Raw genomic sequence first — 21629 nt, 5'->3', positions numbered from 1 at the left:
CTTCTGCACGAGGGTTTCAGGTTAAGGCTTTAGGGTTTGAAGCGTATGTTCAGTGTTTTCGTATAGATGAAGCTTCTGAATGAGGGTTTCACGTTCAGGCTTTAGGGTTTGAAGCGTATGTTCAGTGTTTCCTTATACTTGAGGCTTCTGCATGAGAGTTTCAGGTTTAGGGTTTAGGGTTTGAAGCACATGTTCAGTGTTTTCGCACACTTGAGGCTTCTGCACGAGGGTTTCAGGTTAAGGCTTTAGGGTTTGAAGCGTATGTTCAGTGTTTTCTTATACTTGAGGCTTCTGAATGAGGGTTTCAGGTTTAGGGTTTAGGCTTTGAAGCACATGTTCAGTGTTTTCGCATACTTGAGGCTTCTGCATGAGGGTTTCAGGTGTAGGGTTTAGGGTTTGAAGCGTATGTTCAGTGTTTCCTTATACTTGAGGCATTGAGGGTTTGCGGTTTAGGGTTTAGGGTTTGAAGGCTATATTGGCTCGGTGTTTTCTTATCTTGAAGAGCTGGATATAAGGATGTAGGGATTTAGATTTTATGCGCTGTGTTGGCGGAGGGTTTAGGGTTTAGGGTTTAGAACTGGCAAGCAAGCCCTGACGAGTTGAGCGTCGTCCCCTTCCCCCCTTTTAAAGTACTTCTTTTTTACTCTTCTTCCTCTCCTTTGGGGTGTACGTACAACTTGGTGTGTGCATACACCGCAGCGTCGCCTTATCTCTTGTTTGCCTCTGTTGATGTTTGCTTTTGTTGTTATATAAAATACATATAAACTATAACATACATGTATATATACATATGGACTAGGATTATATATAGATAATCCAATAATGTATATAAACATATATATAGTCCTATAATGTATATATGTAATATATATATATATATTCATATAATAAGAGCACATCAAACAATATAATAATAAGAGCCCCCTCGCCTAAATATTGCCTCCCGTGAGTATTTATCTGTCTTTCTTTATCGGTTTTTGTTCGTTTATCTATCGATTCATGCATTTGATCCTTCTCCCTCCTATCTCTCTTTATCTGTCTCCGTCTCTGTCTCTCTCTGTCTCTGTCTCTCTCTCTCGCCTTTGGTGTCTGCTTTGCTGTCTCCTCCTCAGTGCCTCTCTCTCCTTCCCTCTTATTGTCGCTCTGTCTCCTCATCTTCTGTCTCTGTGTCTCTGTCCCTATAGCCGTCTCTCCCTCTGTTTGTCTCTGTCTCTTTATCTGTCTCTGCCTCTTCTTCATCTGTCTCCCTCTCTTTATCTGTCTCTGTCTCTTCATCTGCCTGTCTCTCTTCATCTGTCTCTGTGTCTTCTTCATCTGTCTCTCTTCATCTGTCTCTGCCTCTTCTTCATCTGTCTCTCTCTCTTTATCTGTCTCTGTCTCTATATCTGCCTCTCTCTCCTTCTCTGTCTCTTTCTGTCTATCTGTTTCAGTTATTGTTGATGTTTGTCCCCTTTGCTTTCCCAGGTAAGCAAATGACTTCTGCCTGTGCATCAACATTCTATTCTTGCTAACCTGAGGTGTATCTGCAGGTGTGTTTGCGGTGTACATGCAGCAGCTACATCTCTATATAAAGTGTTGTTTATTTCTCTGTTACCTTCTTTTGCAAATAAATGGAACAAAGAGGAGTTAATTTTTTTCTAACAGAGAGGCAAAGCCACCCCCCGATAGCAGACAAGATAAAAAGGATATTTCACTCTGCATGCATTTTTAAATCAATTTTCATCGAAGTAACAAACCCTGTACTTGCAAATAGTTCCCGGGTTGTATTCCTCGCTTTGTTCAATGAGAAAAATGATGTACGCATATATAACGATATAACCATATATATATATATATATATATGGTCGGCATGCGTAAAGATATATATGCATTACATGCAGGTCTACATACATATACAGATATATCTGTATATATAAATATGTATATACATCTGTATATATATAAATAGATATACAGATATATATATTTATAGATGCTGAGGACAGTAGAGGCAAACAAAGGCAGACAGAGACAAGACCAGCAGCAGGAACGTGAACCCGAGGCGGGGTGTCTCCTCGAAGCAGCAAAATGCTGCTGCTGGTGCTGCTGCTATTGCTGCTGTTGCTGCTGCTTCAAGGAGACAACTGCTGCATCATCATCTCCCGGCCTCCACTTCCTCAGCCAACCTGTCCCCGCTTTGGGGACACGGTTTTGTTTGAATAAGGAGACACCCTAAACTTCATAAAGAGAGAATAAACACTTAAGTGAAGAGAGTACACACTTGTTTATTGAAGACAGCGTACTTCATCTGTCTGGAGACAGTAAGACTTTGTTTAGTAAGGAGACAGTAAATATGTTTTTAAATAAAAATAAAGTAAATACTTTAATAAAGAAACAAGACACACCTTGTTGTATAAAGAGTAAGTAGACGCTTTGTTTAATAAGGAGACAGTGGTAAGCACTTTGTTTTGTAGAGAGGCAGTGTATTACTTTCGAGCAAAACCCACACATATTTTGACGGGGAACACGCAGCACTTTGCGCAGACAAAAGAAAGAAAAAGATTATTCTTATTAGTATGATTATTATTGTAGAGTAGGCCTAACCAACACACGGCTTTAAAAGCAGACAGATTGTATGGGGTATCGCAGCGCATGCAACTACAAACGCCGTGAATCACTGCCACTATCTAACCACCACCGTCTCGGTGGGCCTCCACTGCTAGACTGGGGCCTCCTACCCGAATGAGATCCTAAAGGAGCACGCCCATGATCACCACGGCTGGATCCCACCTGGGGTCCCTGTACGGGGGTTTCCTGGGGGCCCCCCATGTGGTGGCCACCATATGAAAGCCCTTCGGGGACTTCCTGGGGCCCCCTGGGGTGGCCACCATATGAAGGCCCTTCGGGGACTTCCTGGGGGCCCCCTTGGAAGCCTGCATGTGAAGGCCCTTGGGAAACTCCCTGTGACCCTCCTCCTTCAAGGGCTGCACGTGATAAACCCCCTTGAGGGCCTGCCCAGGGGCCTGCACTTGAAGGCCCTTGGGAAACCTCCTGGGGTCTGCCACGAGGGAAGGCCCCCAGAGGGAAAGCGAGGCCTTCCCGTTGGGGCCCCTGCCCTGCATCTCCCCTTCCGGGATATCGAGGTTGAGCGGACTGCCACCCAGGGCCCCTCAGTACCATCGCAGGTAAACGGTGACGACCTGAAGAAGTACCCTCCCCTTCTGAGCCTTGTTCGGAGGAAGCTGTTGCGGTTGTGGTGTGGCTTCTCTGCCCACTGCTTGGACGGGGCTCTTCACCAGAGGAACCCCCAAAGAATCTGGCAGAAACAGTCTCACTGACGCCTGAAGAGGAGCCTCCCAATTCCTGATCCGAATCCCACGGTCCCTGATAGCGCCCCCTTATGGGGCCTGGTGCCTGGGGGACCCTCCTGCCCCGTGAGCGGCGGCGGTGAGGGGAATTGCTTGAACCAAACGGCCCCCATTCCCAGACAGCCGATGAGAATGGTCTAGGGGCCGTTGGGGAGGGGTTTCTACCATGGAGAAGGCTGTATAGAGAGGGGTCCTCCCCGTCACCATCAAGCAGCAGCCGCAGCAGCGGCATACGCTGCGGCGGCCGCGGTGGCCGCGGTGGCCGCGGTGGCCGCGGCTGGGGCTGCGGCTGCGGCTGAGGCTGCGGCTGAGGCTGCGGCTGAGGCTGCGGCTGAGGCTGCGGCTGAGGCCGCGGCTGAGGCTGCGGCTGCGGCTGCGGCTGGTGGTGGTGGTGGTGGTGATGATGGTGGTGGTGTCCTCCCTGGCCGCGTTCGTGTTCGTGGGCTTGCTGCTGCTGCTGCTGGTGGTGGTGGTGATGGTGGTGGTGGTGGTGGCTCGAATCGTCCTGCAGCTGATCGCTGTGGTGGTGGGAATGTTGGTGGCCTCCCCCTTGCCCGTGGTAGTGGTGGTGATGGTGGTGGTGGTGGTGGTGACTGCGGTCTGGCGGATGATGAGGACCATGATGCTGCTGCCGTTGTTGTTCCCGCTGCTGTTGTTCTTGTTGTTCCCTCCCTCTCTGCCTCTCCTTTATTGAATCCCGTAACTTATTCAGCAGTTCCTCCCTCCGTCTTCCAGAAGATGGACCGGCGGAGGTGCCGGGGAAGGCCCCTTCATCTGAGGTGGAAGGAACGGCGCCGTCTCTGTCTCTTTGGTTGTCTCTGCTGCCTTGAGAAGAGCCGCTTGAAGATAAACCCCCACTATGCAGCCAATTTGTCAGCCACCAAGAGCTGCCTGAGCTGCCGGATGGGGGCCTCGGATGGAAGGGCCCTGCCCCTCCGTGTGTTGGTGTTAAAGGCGATCCTCCTCCCTGTGATCCCCATATACGCAGTTTCCACGTGATGTCTAGACCCTCTTCGTCGGGATCATTGCTGCTTTCTGAATCTGCATCTCCTTCCTCCTGAGCCTCAGGGCTTGTGTCTGTGCTATCGGTAGAGGCAGAAGAAGGGGAACTTGGTGGTGCAGGGATAAACACACGACGCGCCCTGCCGCCTCGAGCGCCTCCGCTGCCTGCTGCTGCTGCTGTTCCTGAAAGTATTGCTGCTGCCTGTGCTGCTGCTGAATGAGGCAAGCCATGCCCAGCAGCAGAAGGCCCACCACGTCCAGTAGCTCCACGTCCAGAACCTCTAGCACGTTGACGCACCCCTGCACCACCACCACGCCTGGCACCCCTTTGAGTACCCCCCTCACCTGAAGCAAGTGAAGAGGGGCCAGCACCACCCCTACCAGCAGCAACTGAAGAGCGGCGAGCACCACCCCTACCAGCAGAAGAGGAACGAGAACCACGCCCACGTCCAGACGGGCCAGCCCTTACCCCGACAGCTACTTGCGAAGAGGGGAGAGCACCAACCCCACCAGAAACATCAAAGGGGTAGTAACCACCTTCAAACCCAGAAGCACCAGGATATGGAGGGTGAGGACCACCATACCCAGCAACCCCAGCAGTACCGACTAATGGAAGCGGAGGACCACCTAACCCAGCACTAGAAGTTGATGCGGGATGAGTAGCAGCATCCCCTGCAGCACCTTGTGTAGGGGGCCCAGCAATGCTTCCGTTGCCGTTGCTCCCGACACTCAAGTCCAAAGGCTCCTCCTGTTCGTCGGGTATGGGCCCACCAGCCGGCCTTCCTGCTGGTAGGCGTACACCTGAACTGCCTACACCACTTGATGATCCAGCGGACTGCCGCAGGTCGAGGGGTTGTGTTTGAGGCGGCCCAAACAATCCTAAGTCCTCGTGAGGCACAGAAGAAGGGTCTCCAAAGCCATCATCATAACGACTGCACAAAGAATCTAGAGGGTCGCCGGTTCTGCGGGGGCCGCCGTTGCGCCCACGCGGGAAGCCATTTGAGGAGCCAGGGCGGGAGGACGACGAAGGATTACCCCCCGAGCCCCCCAGATGCGCCAGATTACGAGGGGCTCCCACATTCACTGAAGACGAAGAGATGCGGAAGGCACAGGACACCACCAAGAAAACCAATGCAACAATAGAAACCTGAAGCACCAGCAGCGGGAGCGACTTTGTTAATCTTGTCCTTCCCCTGCGGCCTCTTCTGTTACTTCGTGTTACGCTTTCAACCTCAGGAATAACAGAGCCATCTGGGGCTCCATAAAGCACCGCCTGCTGATCCATGCTATGGGGAAGTCCGACGTCAGTGCTCGCGCTCTCGGGGAGGTGGCTTCCTTGCCTGCCCTCATCTCCCGGAAGCGGGAGGTTTGGGGGTTTTTCCCCTGAACTAAACATTGATAATTCAATATTTAAATGGGGATTGAAGAAGAAATGAACCCCGCTACAGCAGGAACAGCACGCACCAATGTGCAGGCTATTCGAGTTTCTCGTACCCGGCTCGCCTAGGGAGTGGCCAACTTCTCGAGGAAAGCTGCGCAAAGAATGGAGAGAAGGCAAATGTCAATGATGCTTTCCGTGGCTTCCTTGCATTGAAATAATTCAACTGGAACAAATGACAAAAATAAACATAAACGATGCAGCTTTCTCCTCAGGGAAACTGGCGCGGCACCGGCGGGCGGTTCGAGAGCAGAGACGAGAAAGCACTTTATGCTTCGTACCCTTCTCCTCCCTCATCTGGAAACTGAATAAAAATCTTTCATTGAACTAAAAGAAAAAAGGAAAGAAAGGATCTCTATGAGGAATTGTGAGGCTCACTGAGTTGGATCAATGGACACTTCCTCTCCTCTCTAAACGGCAGATGGATGGACGCCCGGTCTTAACGCATCGGCGGCCGTTTACATGTTTTTTTTTGTTTCTTTTTCTTAAAAATAGAGGTTTATTGGCATAACGTAATGTAATGTAATTGCACTGCTTCATACCAACTACAATAACTACAAATAAGTAGTGTTTCCACCGTGGTTCCTATGCTTGTTCTCATCCTGCTGTACTTTTGGCTGTGCTCGGTTCCTTGCAAGTTTCGTTCGTATCCGCATTCTGGGGGCGCCACGTCGGCTGAGGCTGTCCCGTGCATTTAATCAAATAATATTCTATGTTAATAACTCTGATCATGATTGAAACATCTATGGGCTGTTTTATTGAAAGCAGACTCCCCTATTCTGACGGAAAACCCCATGCCTGCCCCAGCCTAGTGGCAGCGTAGACGCTGAGTGTTGCTTTGGCCGTGAGTTCTCCTTTTGTTTCAATTTTAAAGTTTTTTCAAAGATATTAAATAATTAGGGGTATATTAAACTCAACAATTCTTATGACGTAGGCTTCGCCGGTCGACTCCTCGTGGCCATGGAGGCGCGATGCTGGCTCCTGGAGTAAAGGAGCGAGTTATTTCAACATGGAAACCAATTTGTACTAATGAATATCTTTTACTCTATGTATTTATATATTACTGAAGAGAGCTAGCAGCATTGGACTTCCCTCTCGTGTGCCTACGTGTATGTAAGATGGGCTTCGGTAGCCCTGTGCAGAGCATGCAGTGATCTGTATGAATGTGAATTCAATTAAGCTGCAATGTGCGCTGCTGCAAGACCTTGCGTAAGGCAATTTCATATGCCAGTATACCCAAGCTCTATTTTGAATCAATCAATTGCACTGCATGCAATTTTTAGACACTCTTCATGGCCCTCAATAGCCGATGTCAGTGCAGGAAAAAGTGCACGGGGAGAACGGGAGCAGATTCACTATGCTCTATTAAATTCAGAAAGCCTATGCTACACCCAAGAAGCTGGTGCTTTTTGGTGCATGCCTGCCCGACAAGGATGCTGAATCGAGAGAGTAGAATGTTGCACGAGGACTCACAGACGCGACAAGAAGAAAAGATGAGACAAGTGACAAGAGAAAAAGAAGGGCAGCGGCGGCAGTCGCTGATGGTAATGACAATGAGACTGCAGCCCGAGCCTGTGTTTCAGGCTGCAGTTTCATTGGCGCTCTTGAGTTCGGTAGCGAAAACAGCAGGATATCCTTATTTGTCGCGTATTGCATCCAGCCGCCAACACGAACACTTGTATATTTTAAGAAAACTCCAGGAGACGAAACCAAACTCCGCAGGTGCTGCGTGTGACTTTATATGCAAGTTCATGAAATAATTTTGTTTAATGCGCCTTTTGCCGCTGTGTTCGTTTGTTCGTTGGTGCATCTGCTTCTGTCTACGCTGTATGTGTAGTGCACGCACACTACAATACAGCTCATGTAGCAACCTTAGAGCTCTAGCTTCACGAAAGGGAATAATTAAAATATAAATGTACTTATTTTGGAACGCTTTAGATAGAAAAGAGGTCAATTAAACCGGGTGTATTCGTCCGTACACGGGGCCCAGGGCTAAGGGTGAGGCTGATGCAGCAGCCGTCGTGGCTCTGACCCTCTGCGGGGGGAGTCAGTCAGTTCTATTAATCTGGGTTTCCCTTAATAATGGGAACTCGAATATGCGTTGGAAATTAATATTTGATTAAATAGAACGATTGTAGGTTGTGCATAGAGAATAGATACCAGAAGCTGGTGTGAGCACCTAGTTGGACTTACTAAGGAGACGTAAGTAGTAACAGTGAAGTGCGCTGTTCACTACAGCATGTGTTTGTCATGCTTTCGTTTCGGCTGGAAGGTCTCTTCAATAGGCAGCAGCACCAAGATTCCCTTGTGCTGCTGCTAGTCTCGTCCAGTCTACCCGGAAACATCGTCTTGCCGCCTCCGCGATCATTTTTTCCTCTCCTTATATAACTCTGGTAAGTTTATTGCTTGGCTGCGTCTCCTACCGGCTGCAGCAGCTGCAGTCAGCAGCGCCTGCTCTTCTACATTCATCCTTGTTATTTCCTCCATTCGCATCCGCAGCTCATGTATGCATCGACGACCCCTGCTGCTGCTGCGCTTCTCCTGCCTGTGCTTTTGCATATGCTTCTTTTTGGCTCCGACACTCGCGCAACACAAGCGGGGACAGCACCGCATGCCACTGCAGGTTCTGGTCCTGTAAATGCCAGTCTTGGAGTTGCTGCTCCTGTTGCTGCTGCTCCTGCTGTTGCTGCTAATGGTGCCGTCGTTAGCACCGTTGCTAGTTATGCGGCTCGACGTTTTGACCCCCCAGCAGCGCAAAGCAATTGCTGCACCACGCAGCAGTTCTTATTTAAGAATCTACGTGAGTGGAAGATCCGGATATTTAGAATTTCCCCAGGGCTGGTGCGGCAGCGCTAGCTCCTGTGTGTCTGCTGTAAACAATCGCCGTTGCTGCCGTCGCAGCAGTTGAGTTCAGACAGGCTGCAATTTGGTGCCAGCAAGAAACTTCTGCATTTACATTATTCGTCAATGCTTAGAAACAGGATTAGTGACAGAGACGGCAGCGGTCACCGGTGGAGAAACATTGGAGGTCTCTATTGAAGTTGGTGCTGCTATGGGAGGATTGCCCTGAGCGCAGCAGTGCACTCGCACATGGTGATAAATGCACTACTGTTATTAATAGTGCTCAGCAAAGAGGGAAAGGCTTTTCGCTGGAATGCAAGATAAGCCGTCCTCCTTATGTGCCAGCTGCGGCTATTCAGTGTACTGCTGCTGAGGGAGAACCTTCCGTCGGTTTTGTTTTTGCCGCTGGTTTTCGGTGCGGCTGGTCTTGTCCTCACGGGGCTGCGGCATGCCGAGCCGGGCACTGTTCGTTGCTGCGTTGTGTACTGCGGGAGGATGTTGAGAGAAGAGCCTTTGCGCCACCATCCCTATCGAAAACATTCTGTACTGATCTTCCGCAGGTCAGGGTCAAATGGTGCTAAGGGCCTGAGCGGAAGGCAGGGCCAGAGAGGGGCAAAGCCCCAAGCTGGAAGGTTGTCAGTTGCGGTGCACAGCTGGCTGAATGTAGACTTGGGGGCTCAGATCACAGCGGGAAAATAGCTGACCCGGGACAGCACATAGGTAGAAAGATATAAGCAATTGCCTGCAAGGCTTTTACGCCGTCGAAATTGACTCTGTGCATGCTCCCCCCTGTAGTCGCCGCCACTCTGTCAAAGAAGGCTTTTCGATTTGCTTTCGTTTGCTAAGCAAAGCAATTACTCAGAGACCCACATTGCTTGTGAAATTCATCTCCATTTATCGTCTGTTTTGTGACCGTTGCGCGCCACCACCCTCTGTTGCTCCTTCTCGCAATGGCATTGCTTCTGTTTCGTGGGGGCAAATTCTGGGGATTTCGGTGATTCCCTAAACCGGTTTAGAAAATCAAGACGAAAAGTATGGTGGCTCATCATGGAGTGGGGTAAGTCGACGGTGTACGCCAGCACGTTAATCAGAGAATGAGAAGCAAACTGCCTCATCCAACGTATGGCGAAGTTCTTCGGCTGCCCTCCCCCCTTTGCGCTTCGCAGAGCGTGCGAATCCTGTGAGCACGGCTCACTTGTTTTGAAAGTGATTGGCGATTGTTTGTCTTTATTTCTTCTCCCTCGTTTCCGGGGGGCTCATAATGCATGCATGCGCAGTTGCAGTCTATATTTAAGCATTGGCAACTATATGGCTCCTATCAATTAATAACCAAGTCCAGCGCGGGGTCAGATTACCGTGCTCTGGGCACATCAGGGAAGGGGAAGAATAACGGGTAAAGCATCGACGGGGTGATGAATCAAATTAAGTTTTTGAGTTTCGCTGGTAGAGTATAAAAGAGAGGACAAGTGTGCGATTGGTGTCCTCGGTTTGACACTATGCCTCCGGGAGTATTTGCGAAGTTCTCGTGCTGTTCGATAAGAAGTTGCATTAGAAGGCGCTAAAGAAGTTAAAGTCCCTGTGAGTAATTATTCTATTCTGAAAACCCCGAATCTTTCAAATATGACTAGAGGATAACAGGGTTTATCGGGTGAATTTCTCTGGTGTCATTGATGCCGAACAGGGAGGAAAAAGGATATACGTGCGATAAGAGACCTCCAAAAGCAGCTAACCCCCCATCATTCCTCAGGCATCGTGAGCACTATGGCCTTATGGAGTAAAGATGCTACAGATAGGTGGTGGAGGGCCATGAGTTGCAACGCAGCTTGCTGTAGCTGGTTGTGCAAGGCAACCCATATGCATGCAAGCAGGTCTTTGCTGCGTGGGCTAACACTATCTGCAATTGCTAAGCGTTTACTTTCCTTTTAATAGCCAGCCTCCGCAAACAAGTAGAAGTGCACATACTATAATCTGCTGGACTACGCTCCAGAGCGGGATGTACAAACCTCAGATATGGATAGATAGACCATGCTTCAACAATTGTTAAGCTGATCCGCTCATAAGGCCACAATGTACTCATGCCTCAGCATCAGGTGTATGCCTTTGCATTAGAACATTAAGATATAAGGGGAGGAACTTTGAATAAGCTTTCGTTCGCGGGCTTGCGGGAGTTCTCCTTCTTGAATGCATCGCCCGTCGTCTGTCTAATAATATTTTTTGCCTGCATCTCCGCAGCCTCTTGAATGCATATAAACTCGGCTTAGTGATGAGATTGCTCTTGCCATTTAAATTGAATACCATAATGCATTTCTTTTGCTTACGGTGTATGTATGTCTGCGGGTTGAAGCTGCGCAGGCGCAGTTACCGCAAGGCGTTTGTTGTAGGAAGGGAGGTTTAAGGCATTTCGTCAATACACTGTTTGAAATCCTTTTGAATCTGCAGCTTCTTTCTTGATAAAACCAAAAGATTCCTTTCTTTTAGGGGATATTGCAAAATCTGAACGAACGAAAAACACAGACAGGGAAGGCCCCGCGGTCTGCTGCAGCCTCTGCCCCTCGCTGGAGGCCTGATGTTGAAGGAAGAGAAAATTGAAATAAACTATGAATGAAAACTTGTAAATGAATATAATTGTGAAGAGAACGTGCAGAACTCACCCTTGAGTTCAACTCGTTCTGTAGGGAAGTGCCCATACACCCCAGCGGCGCGGAGCGAGGAGTTTATATTTCCGTGCAGGAAATAAGCAATTGAATTCATTTAGTGTTTTATTTTTACGTATTTCACAATTTTTGACTCATTATTGCGGCGCAAACATCGTCAGTTCATAGAGCGCTGCTGGGTTCTCTTTTCGTTGTTTTACCAGGTATATTGCATGCCTGATGCTTGCCTCTTTAGAAGGAAACCTCCACTTTCTTTTCTTCTACAGCTTCTTTCTGCTGTGTTAGCCGCAAGACGCATCTCATCTGCGCCTTCAGCGCAAGAGGGGCTTCCTCCCTACAACTCCATTTCCTGTAGTACATACAGGCTCCGGCGGGCATACACCTCAGACGCTCCTATGTAAACACTGTCCTTTCCTCCGATTGAACAACAAGGAGAGCCTTCACTCTGCAGCCCTGTACAGTGATAGCCTGCAAACCCTACCCCCCCAACCCCCCATACTAGTGCTGCCGCCTTCATCTTTGGAGTTTTCATTGTGGGCCCCTAAGGGCCCCCATCTGTTCGTTATCCTAAGGCGTCGTAGCTGAGTGCAGCAGCAGAATTATATCACGCTGCAGCGGCGCCTGCTGCTGCTGCTGGTGCTGGTGCCTTCTCGTGTGTACTGCTGCTGCTGCTGCTGCTGATCTACGCCTCGTTCTTTCTCGCCTTAGATGGACCCTTACGCTTCTTCAAGCGGGGGCCCCCTGAATGCTGGCGTAGGGGCCCTTCAGTCTGCCCACAGTACGATCAGCAGTCACAGCGGGGCCCCTACTGGGGGTCCCCATGATAGAGGTGGGGCCCCTGGGGGCCCCTTGTCCTATGGCTTGCCTTCGTACCCTTCTGGGGGGCCCCCTGGGGGCCTCCTGCCTCCTTATGGTGGCAGTGCAGCAGACACTTCGCTGCATGCATCAATGCGTTTAAAAGAAACCCAAAGCAGAACAACAGATCTTCCGAGTATTGTTCCTCGAGGGGGTGCGGGGACAACCTCAGGGTGTATATACACCTCGACCTCAAAGTACACCGGAGGTGAGACAGAAAGATATTTTCCTAGTTTTTCCTCTTGTTTTATGGTGCATATAAATGTGGAGCTATGGGTATTTGCTTGAAACAAATCTATTTCTGTCTCCTTGTTGCTTGCCGCTTGCCGTTCTTTGTCTTTATATATATATATATATATATGTATATGTATATGTATATATCTACACATCTATATATATATATATATATGTTCTAATATGTTTTTAATATATCCTTTTTTTTCTCTACGCGTATCGGTGTACGTCCACCTCCTCATCCTTATCTTACATTTTCTTTTTTTCTGTTTTTTTCTGTGCATACACCCCAACTCAGCGTCTTCTTCTTTGCCGGTGGGGTCCCTTACAGCTCCTCCTTTAAGTGTAGTTACACCTGAGACACTGGAGGCCCCCAGCGGAGGCTGCGGCTCGTTGGAAGACTTTGAAATGATGGTTGGAGACCTCAGAAGGACCTTCGTCTCCTGGCTGAGGCATACAGAAGCAGAACTCAAAAGGGAAAGAAATGTCAGATACTAGGGTTAAGGGTTTAGGGTTTAGGGTTTGCGGTTGAGGGTTTAGGGTTTAGGGTTGAGGGTTGACAGCTGAGTGTTGAGGGTTTAGTGTTGAGCTTTTAGTTAGGGCTTTGGGTTTAGGGTTGGGGGTCGAGGGTTTAGGGTTTAGGGTTTAGGGTTTGGGGTTTAGGGTTTAGGGTTTAGGGTTTAGGGTTTGGGGTTGATGATGGCAGGACCTTGTAAGGCGTAAGAGGGAGTTTGAGGAGGAGAAGAAAAAGGTTTGGGCCCTCTTCCAGCAAGACAAGGAGACTGAGTACAACAAAATCAAAGTAGGGTTTAGGGTTTAGGGTTTATTGATTAGGGTTTGGGGCGTAGGATATAGTGTTTGTAATTTAGGGTTTAGGGGTCTAGGGTTTGGTATTGCCGGCGCATTACTCGTTCGTTGTTTGGGTTTGAACAAGAAGGCTTTACGGTTTAGGGTTTAGGGTTAAGGGTTTAGGGTTTGCGGTGTACGTACACCAGGAGGAGCGGCGCGCTGCGCATGCAGAGCTGCAGCAGCAGCTAAAGCAATTAGAGATAGAGCGCAACGACGCTCGAGGAAAACTTCAAAAAGAAAAACAAAAATTCTTGCAGGAGCAAGAGACAGCTCGCCGCAAGCAAGTGCTGGTAGGCCTATAACAATATCTTTTTCTTTGCTTTGCTTGTTTGTATTTATCTTTTGTTTCTGCTTTTCTTTGTCTTTGCCTTTTTACCGCATTATTTTGCAACATGTGTAAATGTGGCGTTTGAATTCACTAGGGTTTAGGGTTTAGGGTTTAGGGTTTATTATGTAATGTGTAGGGTGAATACTACAGTTGTATGCATAGGATTTGAATTATCTGGATGTTCATTAGGTTTAGAGCACTAGGGTTTTCGAGGGTTTAGGGTTTGAATATTAGGGTTTTAGGGTTTAGGGTTTAGGGTTTAGGGTTTGTGCGCAGGAGCGGGAGCGTTTTCGTCAGGAAGTACTGGCGTTCGAGGCGCAGCGTCAGCGCGTAGTAGATGCCAGTGTAGCTGCAGAGACAGTTGTAGATTTAAACGTTGGAGGGGTTATATACGAAACTGCAAGAGAGAACCTTGTCCAACAGCGGGGGTCTTTATTAGAAATTGTTTTATCAGGGCGTCATCAGCCTCCTCGAGATAGACAAGGAAGAATTTTCTTTGATAGAGATGCAGAGCTCTTCCGCATTATACTCAACTTCCTTAGACACCCAAACACTCCACCTCAACCCAGGTACGAAGGCTCTAGGGTTTAGGGTTTAGGGTTGAGGGTTTAGGGTTTGGGTGGTGTTGGTGCAGTAGATTTGGTGTGAGGCCTCATGCAGCATATTTATTGACTTTAGAGTGTATATAAATTAGGGTTTAAAGTATAGGATTGGAGTATTGTTTGAAAGGGGTATTTTAGGGTTTAGGGTTTAGGGTTTGTATTGTGTATATGTTTGAATGTGCAGAGACAGCGCAGAGAGCGACGCTGTATGCGGAGAGGCTGCATTTTTCGGTATTCATTTCTTTCCTTCACCATTAATATTTGCGCTTGGGGGTCATAGTGGTGAAAGGCATCTAAATAGCGTTGAGCTCCTTGACGTTAAAACAAAGCGGTGGAGCCCCTGCCCTCCACTGCAAACAGAGCGTGCCTACGCGTCTTGTGCTTCAATTCACAATAAAATTTATATCTGTGGAGGTCAAAACCTCGATTATAAGGTACTGAACATACACAGCAGGGTTTAGGGTTTAGGGTTTATAATGACTCCTAAGGGGTTAGGGTTTAAAAGAGGTTTTTAGTGTTAGGTTTGGTCGAGGGTTTAGGGTTTAGGGTTTAGGGGTGGGGAGGGGTTGAAACGGAATCACAAGGATTTATTAGGGTTTAGGAGAGTCTTGAAGGGTTAGAAGGGTGGGGAGGGCTTTAGTGTTTATTAGGGTTTAGGGCTTAGGAGGGTTTAGGGTTTAGAAGGGTTTAGGGTTGAGAAGTAGTATCTTAGGGTTTAGTGTTTGTTTGGCGCTGAACATTTTGTATGCCTGCGTGCTGAGATCCCTTCTGCCCTGTTCCTTTACTATTACTTTGGGTTTAGGGTTTAGGGTTAAGGGTTTAGGGTTTAGGGTTTAGGGTTTAGGGTTTGGGGTGTACAGGCACTGTGCGACGTGGAGGTTTACGACGCCTTATTGGGTGTTTGGTTTGGGGCGAAGCCTTTGCTAATTCCTCGCCGCAATGCATGCGGGGCTGCTTTAGACAACCGCGTTTTTGTTGTTGGAGGGTTCGATGGAGAAAATATATTATCGTCTGTTGAATGTCTAGACAGCCGAATGAAGAGCTGGACCTCACTTGCTCCCCTCAACGCACCCAGATCCAGCGCCATGTGCTGCGCACACGGTTAGCAAAAGTTTAGGGTTTAGGGTTTAGGGTTTAGGGTTTACCGGTCGCCTCGTAGCTGTGTCTCTCTCTTAGGGGGAGGGGGCGACTCCTTTGTAGCGGTTTGACTATGTTAATAATGCCAATATATATTATTATATATATATATACATATATATGCATATTAATAATAAAATACATATAATAAAAGGTTATGTAATGTTTATATGAACATTAATATCCTCCTAACATGAAGAATAAAGACTAATAACAATAATAATAGCAAATATATGTATATATATAGTAATGCATCTAAATGAAAGATATTATCTTTGTTTATTTTTATTTAATGCTGCAGGAGATTCGCTGGTGGTATTGGGCGGCACTACTGGCGAGAGACTGCGCACAGCTGAGGTGTACGAACAGCGCATGGACAGGTGGCAGCCTCTCGCTGCTCCAATGATTGAGGTAATTTAAACTCATTACTCTCTATTTATAATAACAAGATTCGCCCCACACACAGCCTAGGGTCTAGGGTTTAAGGTTTAGGGTCTAGGGTCTAGGGTTTAGGGTTTAGGGTCTAGGGGTTTGGGTTTAGGGTTTAGGGTCTAGGGTTTAGGGTTTACTGGTAAGGGGTAAGGGTTTAGTGTCTAGCGTTTGTTACCTAGGGTTTATGTTTTGAAGGTTTTAGGGTTTTAGGGTTTAGGGTTTAGGGTTTTGAATGGTTGTGGTCTAGGTGCGGAGTGCTGGTAGCGCCGTGTCTGCAAACAACCACCTGTACGTATTAGGGGGTATAGACGGAGAGCACCATATTCATAATTCTTTAGAAGCACTGGACCCCGATGCTAAGCAGTGGAGCTTCTTAACGCCAATGCCATCCCCTCGTATGGACTGCAGCGCTGTATTCACCGGAGATTCTATCTTCGTACGTTCAGGGTTTAGGGTTTAGGGTTTAGGGTTTAGGGTTTAGGGTTTGTTGCGCGGGTTCCGGGGTAGGCGTGCGGGCACACGGACACAGCGGGACCTGCCGCCAGCTTTGAAGTGCGCCAACGTCCATACTTAAGACTAGGGTTTAGGGTTTAGGGTTTAGGGTTTAGGGTTTAGGGTTTAGGGTTTAGGGTTTAGGGTTTGTGGTTGCAGGTGACTGGTGGGCAAGATGGGGAAGTGCTGCAGAGTACGTGCTTCTACAGCCCTGAAAGCAACGAATGGACAGCAGGGCCCCCTATGCTATGTCCTCGCTATGGACACAGCCTCGTCGTCACTGCACTCTAAGGGTTTAGGGTTTAGGGTTTAGGGTTTAGTCGGGGAGACAAGATTTATTATTAGCTACTCACTGAAAACAAAATATAGTACAATTTCTCTTGCCGCCGTTTGCTTCCGTTAGCATGTGGGGATACACCCGCTTCTACGCGTTTTGCATTCATGCATGCATGCACCCTCTTCTACTTATTTAATGCATTTGGGGGGCTGGTGCATGCATACAAGGATGCAGACCTTCAGCTTTAGTTAATGTATGCACAATGCCCTACCTGTCCGTACACCCCGTTTAGACGCTTGCATGCGTCTACAGACTACGAAGTGCAGCAGCTTCTAATCTCTCACTTTTGCTGCTGGAGGGTCTGTCGTCTATTTATTATTATTCACCGTTTGTTTCCTCCGAACTCCACGCCAAATATATATAAAGGCGCATCCCTCAGGTGTACGTACACCCTAGCCAGATGCTACCTACCCTTTACCCGTCAGATTCAGATTCGGCATCCATAGAACAATTAATTGTTCCTCTAGTGTACACTTCAATTGAATGCAGCGTATCTGCGGTGTCTGCGTGAATTGGGAAGACTTTTAGTTGTGTATCTACACACATTTATGCATGCACACAGACGGACAGTCCGATGCAAGAGATCACAAACAAAATAAAGTTAAGGGGAAAACTAATGCTGCATGCAATAATTTTTTCGTCGCACTTGCATGCATGCCAATTGCGTCTCTTGTCTTCAACACATTCTGTGGATTTCATCATATAACGCCCTCCAAGCTGTACGCATTTATATGAGAAACGAATTTATTACTGATAAGAAACAGAAAAACTCGCACAACTCAGACACTCTAAAGGTCATCATGAACAGCCAAACCGAAACTGCGTAGAGTTACCTTAAAGGGTCTTCTTTGAATTTTGTTTGTTCTTGCGGTTTTAAACGCATTTCATCAAACAAGTTGCTGCCCTTTCAAGATAAGTACACTTAAAGTAATAAAAGGAAAATATTAAGTGTAAAATATTCATATTTTATTGAATTGTACTTACATCATCGGAGAAGCATTGCAATAACACGTTACCGGCCGACGCCACAAGAAGGCGACGCCATGCAGAGAACAATAGCAGGAAATACACGCAAATAAAGATTCTATTTCCATATTAACAATTAAATTTGCTCTATTTTAATTGGTTTTTAAACCCAAACTGTAATTATTTCGCAAACTCCTGCATACCACGGTACCGTGGACTGTACGTACACCTGAAGGTCGACAACGCCGAGCCGCCAATTGCATCGGGAACCTCAGTGTTAGTAGTTCCTTTTGAATACTTTATCTTTTAATGTGTTGGCTTTTGGCTGTTATTGGTTTATTTCCTTTTATTTTGACAATTTTTGCCGTGAGGTCTCTGCACACCTCATCATCCTTCTGAAACTTGCACGAAAAATACGAATGCCTTTCATGAGAGGGTTTTGCTTCGTTGGCAGCCCGATTGCTTGACTCTTTTGCGTGTTTCTTTGTTGCTTTGTTTATTTTCACCGCAAACAACTGCAAAAAAACATATTTTGAGTTTCATACACCACTCTTCAACTTCTCTTCAACATAATTTTTTCCGGTTTCCACACCTCATCCGCATCTACACGCCTGACCTCTCCGGCGCTGCAGCCTTACCGATATGTCGCTCGCGCATCAGCACGGGCCCCAGATGGACGCTGTCTGCGCGTCGGGGGTCCCTTCAGAGCCCCCCTCTTCCTTGGAGGCCCCTGATGGCCTCTCAGAGTTGGAGTTTAAACGGGAGCTTCTGCGTGCCAGGTCAGAGACGCATGCATCACCAGACGAAGCAGTTGCAAGAATATCTGTATGTACACTCAACCAGTGGGCCCTCGACTTTGAGGGAAATTTCCGCCGGATCGCCGAAAGTATCGAACAGGCAAAAAGACAAGGAGCTAGATTCCGTGTTGGTACGTCTGCAGCAACAGCAGCAGCATTTACAGCACTAGGAACGGCTGTAGCAGCTTCTATAGCAGCAGTGCGAGCAGCAGCAGTATTTACAGCGGCAGTAGCGGCAGCACTAGCAATTTCAGCATGGAGCAGCAGCAGCAGCTGCAGCGCCAGCAGCAACATCAGCAACATCAGTACCAAATAGCAGCACAATGAAGCACAGGAACAGCAGCAGCAACAGCAGCAGCAGGTCACTATCGCACCCGTTGTTGCTGCATTTTCCGTTAGCGTGGTTTTACAACGCCACTACTACTACTACTGTTGCTACTGCTGTTGCTGCTGCTGCTGCTGCTGCTGCTTGAATTGCTTAGGTCCTGAGCTGGAGACATGTGGGTACGGGTGTGAAGACCACTTCTTAGAGAGCGACACGGAGATGCATTCTTGGGAATTAATTGCAAAACTTTTGTCTTCAAATTTAACCAACGATATTTTGGTGGAGACGGGCGCACCCGTCTTTTATAATGGGGTAAGCAACGGCCATAAAGTAGCAACTAATGCTGCTGATGCTGCTGCTGATGCTGTTGCTGCTGATACTGCTGCTGCTGATGCTGCTGCTGCTGATGCTGCTGATGCCGCTGCTGTAACTGGTGCGGTGCCAGTCGCTGCAGTTGCTGAAGCAGTTGCTGAAGCAGTTGCTGCTGCTGCTGCTGGCTTGTGTCTCTTCCTCTCTATATTGCTGCGGGTGCAGCATATTTGCTATTGAAGCGGCTGTCCCTGCTTTTGCTGCTAAACCTGGAGTTATTGCTTCCATTGTTGCTGCTGCTGTTATTGCTTCTGCTGCACTTACTGTTACCACCACCACTACTACTGCTGCTGCTGTTTCTGTTGCTGCAGAGTCAATATAACTGCCGGGTGTTGCTGCTGGATGGCTGCGTGTTGTTAGTGCGTCCGAAGACATGTTTAGTCGATGAAGGGGGCTACAGAGAGAGCCGGTACTTTGCTGCTTGGCCTGCAGCAGGAGATGCACAGACACCGCAGAAGCAGCAGCTGCAGCAGCTCCAGCTACCCCCAGCGGTGGTTCAGGTGTCTGGACAGCAGACAGCGCCATTTGGTGAGAAGACTCGAGAAGAAGATATTAAAAGTTTAAATATAGAGTTTAAATATTAGGAGTTTAAATACAGTCTTTCGTTACTCTTACCTCTCCCTCTTAATAGCGTCGCCCTATATATATAATGCATATATATACATGTAGATGCATTTATCTGCATTTTTTGTAGATAAATGCAGGTAGATATGCATATATCTACACAGAAAAAAATATATATACATATGTATGTACATACATATTTGTATATATATAGATATACATATAGATATACATTGTATATATAATGTACATAAATATGCATATAAATGCATTTATATATATATATATATATGCGTGTGTGTGTGTGTGTGTGTATGCTAGGCATAGCGTTATTGGAGTGTATAGGGAGTTGTTTAGGGTTTGAATGCTGCGAAGAGTTGTGGTCGCCGTCTCCTCCGCATTCGTTTTGTTATTTGTTGGGAGCAGAGATTGTATCAAATGGAAGCAGCAGTTATTTTGAAAAGAACAAACACCATCGGCGTTTATCTTTATTAAGAGAAGCAACACAAAGACACTGTGGGGTGTATGCATATGCTAATCAAGGAGGTGCAGACGGGGGGAGGGTTGTCTTCGACGGGGGTTCAGCTGTATATGCATGCGGGGCCCCTGTTGCTGTGGGGCCCCGCTGCTCTCTTTTAGAAGTATCTGTGGAGACAGTTTCTGTAGATCTTAGTGCTGTTCGTGCATGCAGAAGAGCAAATCCAACATTTCTTAGAGCAGCAGCAGCAGCAGCAGCAGCAGCACCTCTACCCAGAATACATGTCTCCTTTTGTCTCCGCCCCCAGAAACCCTTCTTAATGGCGCCCATTCGATCCCCTTTGCTGCTGCAGCAGCAGCAGCAACAGCAGCAGCAGCAGGTGCGCATGCAGAACGGCCCTGCTCTTGACGCAGCAGCAGCAGCAGCAGCAACAGAGGAGACAGCACAGGCAGCAGCACTATGGCTGTGGGATTACCTTCGTCGTTCAGGTGCTGGTGGTTTCTTTGTTGCTCTATCTGGGGGTGCAGATTCTGCTGCTGTTTTATCTCTACTCGCATTCATGTGCCACAGAGTCTTCCAAACAATATACCCCCTATTAGGGGCCCCCACAGAGGTTGTTCAGGGGCCCCCCCTAGGGGCCCCCGCTAGCAGCGAAGTGGGTTCAGTATCCTGCGGATCCTTACGGGGGCCCTCTGCGGGGTCCTTAGAGGGGGCCTCTGTGGGGCCTTTAGAGGGGGCCCCAGGGGGTCCCATAGGGGGGCCCCAGGAGTGGGAAGAGGGTCTTGGGGGCCCCCTTGGTGTGCTGCGTTCATTAGAGAAGATATTGGGTTTGTCTGCTGATGCTGCTGGTTTTCCTCGTAGCTGCAGGGAGTTGTGTAACATGTTGCTGCACAGCTGCTATTTAGCGTCTGAAAACAGCAGCAAGCAGACGCAGCGTTTAAGCAGCAAGCTTGCGGGGGCCCTTGGTTCGTATCATATTGAAGCAGAGATTAATTCAGCTGTTTCTTCTTTCTTATCTTGCTTTAGAGATGCTACAAACTGGGGGGGCCCTAACTATATTAGTGCTGGGGGCACTCATCAAGAAGACTTAGCGCTGCAGAATCTACAAGCAAGGACCCGTATGGTTCTTTCTTATCTGTTTGCTCAGCTTCTTCCTTTAACAAGACAAAAACAAATTAAAAACGAGTTAACAGCAGCACCAACACCAACAACATCAACAACGACGCAAATACAAACAAATGGAGTAATACTGCAGCATGCAGACACCCCACACTATTCACAAACCCATACAGACTATCCAATACAAGACGGGCCTCCAGGGGGGCCCCCAGGGGCCCTAATAGGGGGGCCCCTAGGGGCGTTTCAAGGGGGAGGGCCCCTAGGGGGCCCCCATACAGAGCCACCAAGAGGGGGGGATTTGGGGGGGACCCCAGCTGTGGGGGGCCAGGGGGCCCCTGGGGACCTGGGGGCCCCTGGGGACCTGGGGACCCCTCGAAGCCAAGGGGCCCCTGGGGGCCTGGGGGCCCCTGGGGGTTCGGGGGCCCCTGGGGCCCCCTTGCGTGGTCGATGTGGGCCTTTATTA

The 21629-nt window shown here is 48.3% G+C and overlaps 3 protein-coding genes across 3 annotated transcripts in view; 2 read left to right on the top strand and 1 right to left on the bottom strand.

Annotated features, from left to right (window-relative positions):
- Positions 1-2637: 2637 nt before the first annotated feature.
- On the bottom strand, positions 2638-5745 carry EAH_00040920 (hypothetical protein; the record flags this gene model as incomplete). The annotated part of the gene is made up of 1 exon (XM_013391837.1): positions 2638-5745. One exon carries the CDS (start codon positions 5743-5745, stop codon positions 2638-2640), a length of 3108 nt encoding a protein of 1035 aa, XP_013247291.1.
- Positions 5746-11990: 6245 nt separating this feature from the next.
- Positions 11991-16502, top strand: EAH_00040910 (kelch motif domain-containing protein, putative; the record flags this gene model as incomplete). The annotated part of the gene is made up of 10 exons (XM_013391836.1): positions 11991-12345; positions 12703-12857; positions 13078-13173; positions 13367-13510; positions 13825-14117; positions 14335-14584; positions 15011-15251; positions 15589-15698; positions 15967-16155; positions 16371-16502. The coding sequence occupies 10 exons, from the start codon at positions 11991-11993 to the stop codon at positions 16500-16502; spliced, it is 1965 nt and encodes a 654-aa protein (XP_013247290.1).
- Positions 16503-18156: 1654 nt separating this feature from the next.
- The window catches only part of EAH_00040900 (glutamine-dependent NAD(+) synthetase protein, putative), a gene marked incomplete at both ends in the record, with an annotated part of 4023 nt that continues 550 nt past the window's right edge, over positions 18157-21629 (top strand). Inside the window, 4 exons of the mRNA XM_013391835.1 lie at positions 18157-18442; positions 18794-18948; positions 19317-19533; positions 19891-21629. The exon at positions 19891-21629 is cut by the window's right edge and continues 165 nt beyond it. Coding sequence (XP_013247289.1) covers positions 18157-18442; positions 18794-18948; positions 19317-19533; positions 19891-21629 — 2397 coding nt within the window. The remainder of the gene's footprint in view (positions 18443-18793; positions 18949-19316; positions 19534-19890) is intronic.

Source organism: Eimeria acervulina, genomic scaffold (genome assembly GCF_000499425.1).
Source record: "Eimeria acervulina Houghton genomic scaffold, Eah_scaff507, whole genome shotgun sequence".
In the NCBI taxonomy this organism is placed as follows: domain Eukaryota; phylum Apicomplexa; class Conoidasida; order Eucoccidiorida; family Eimeriidae; genus Eimeria; species Eimeria acervulina.
This window is presented reverse-complemented; position numbering and strand designations above follow the sequence as displayed.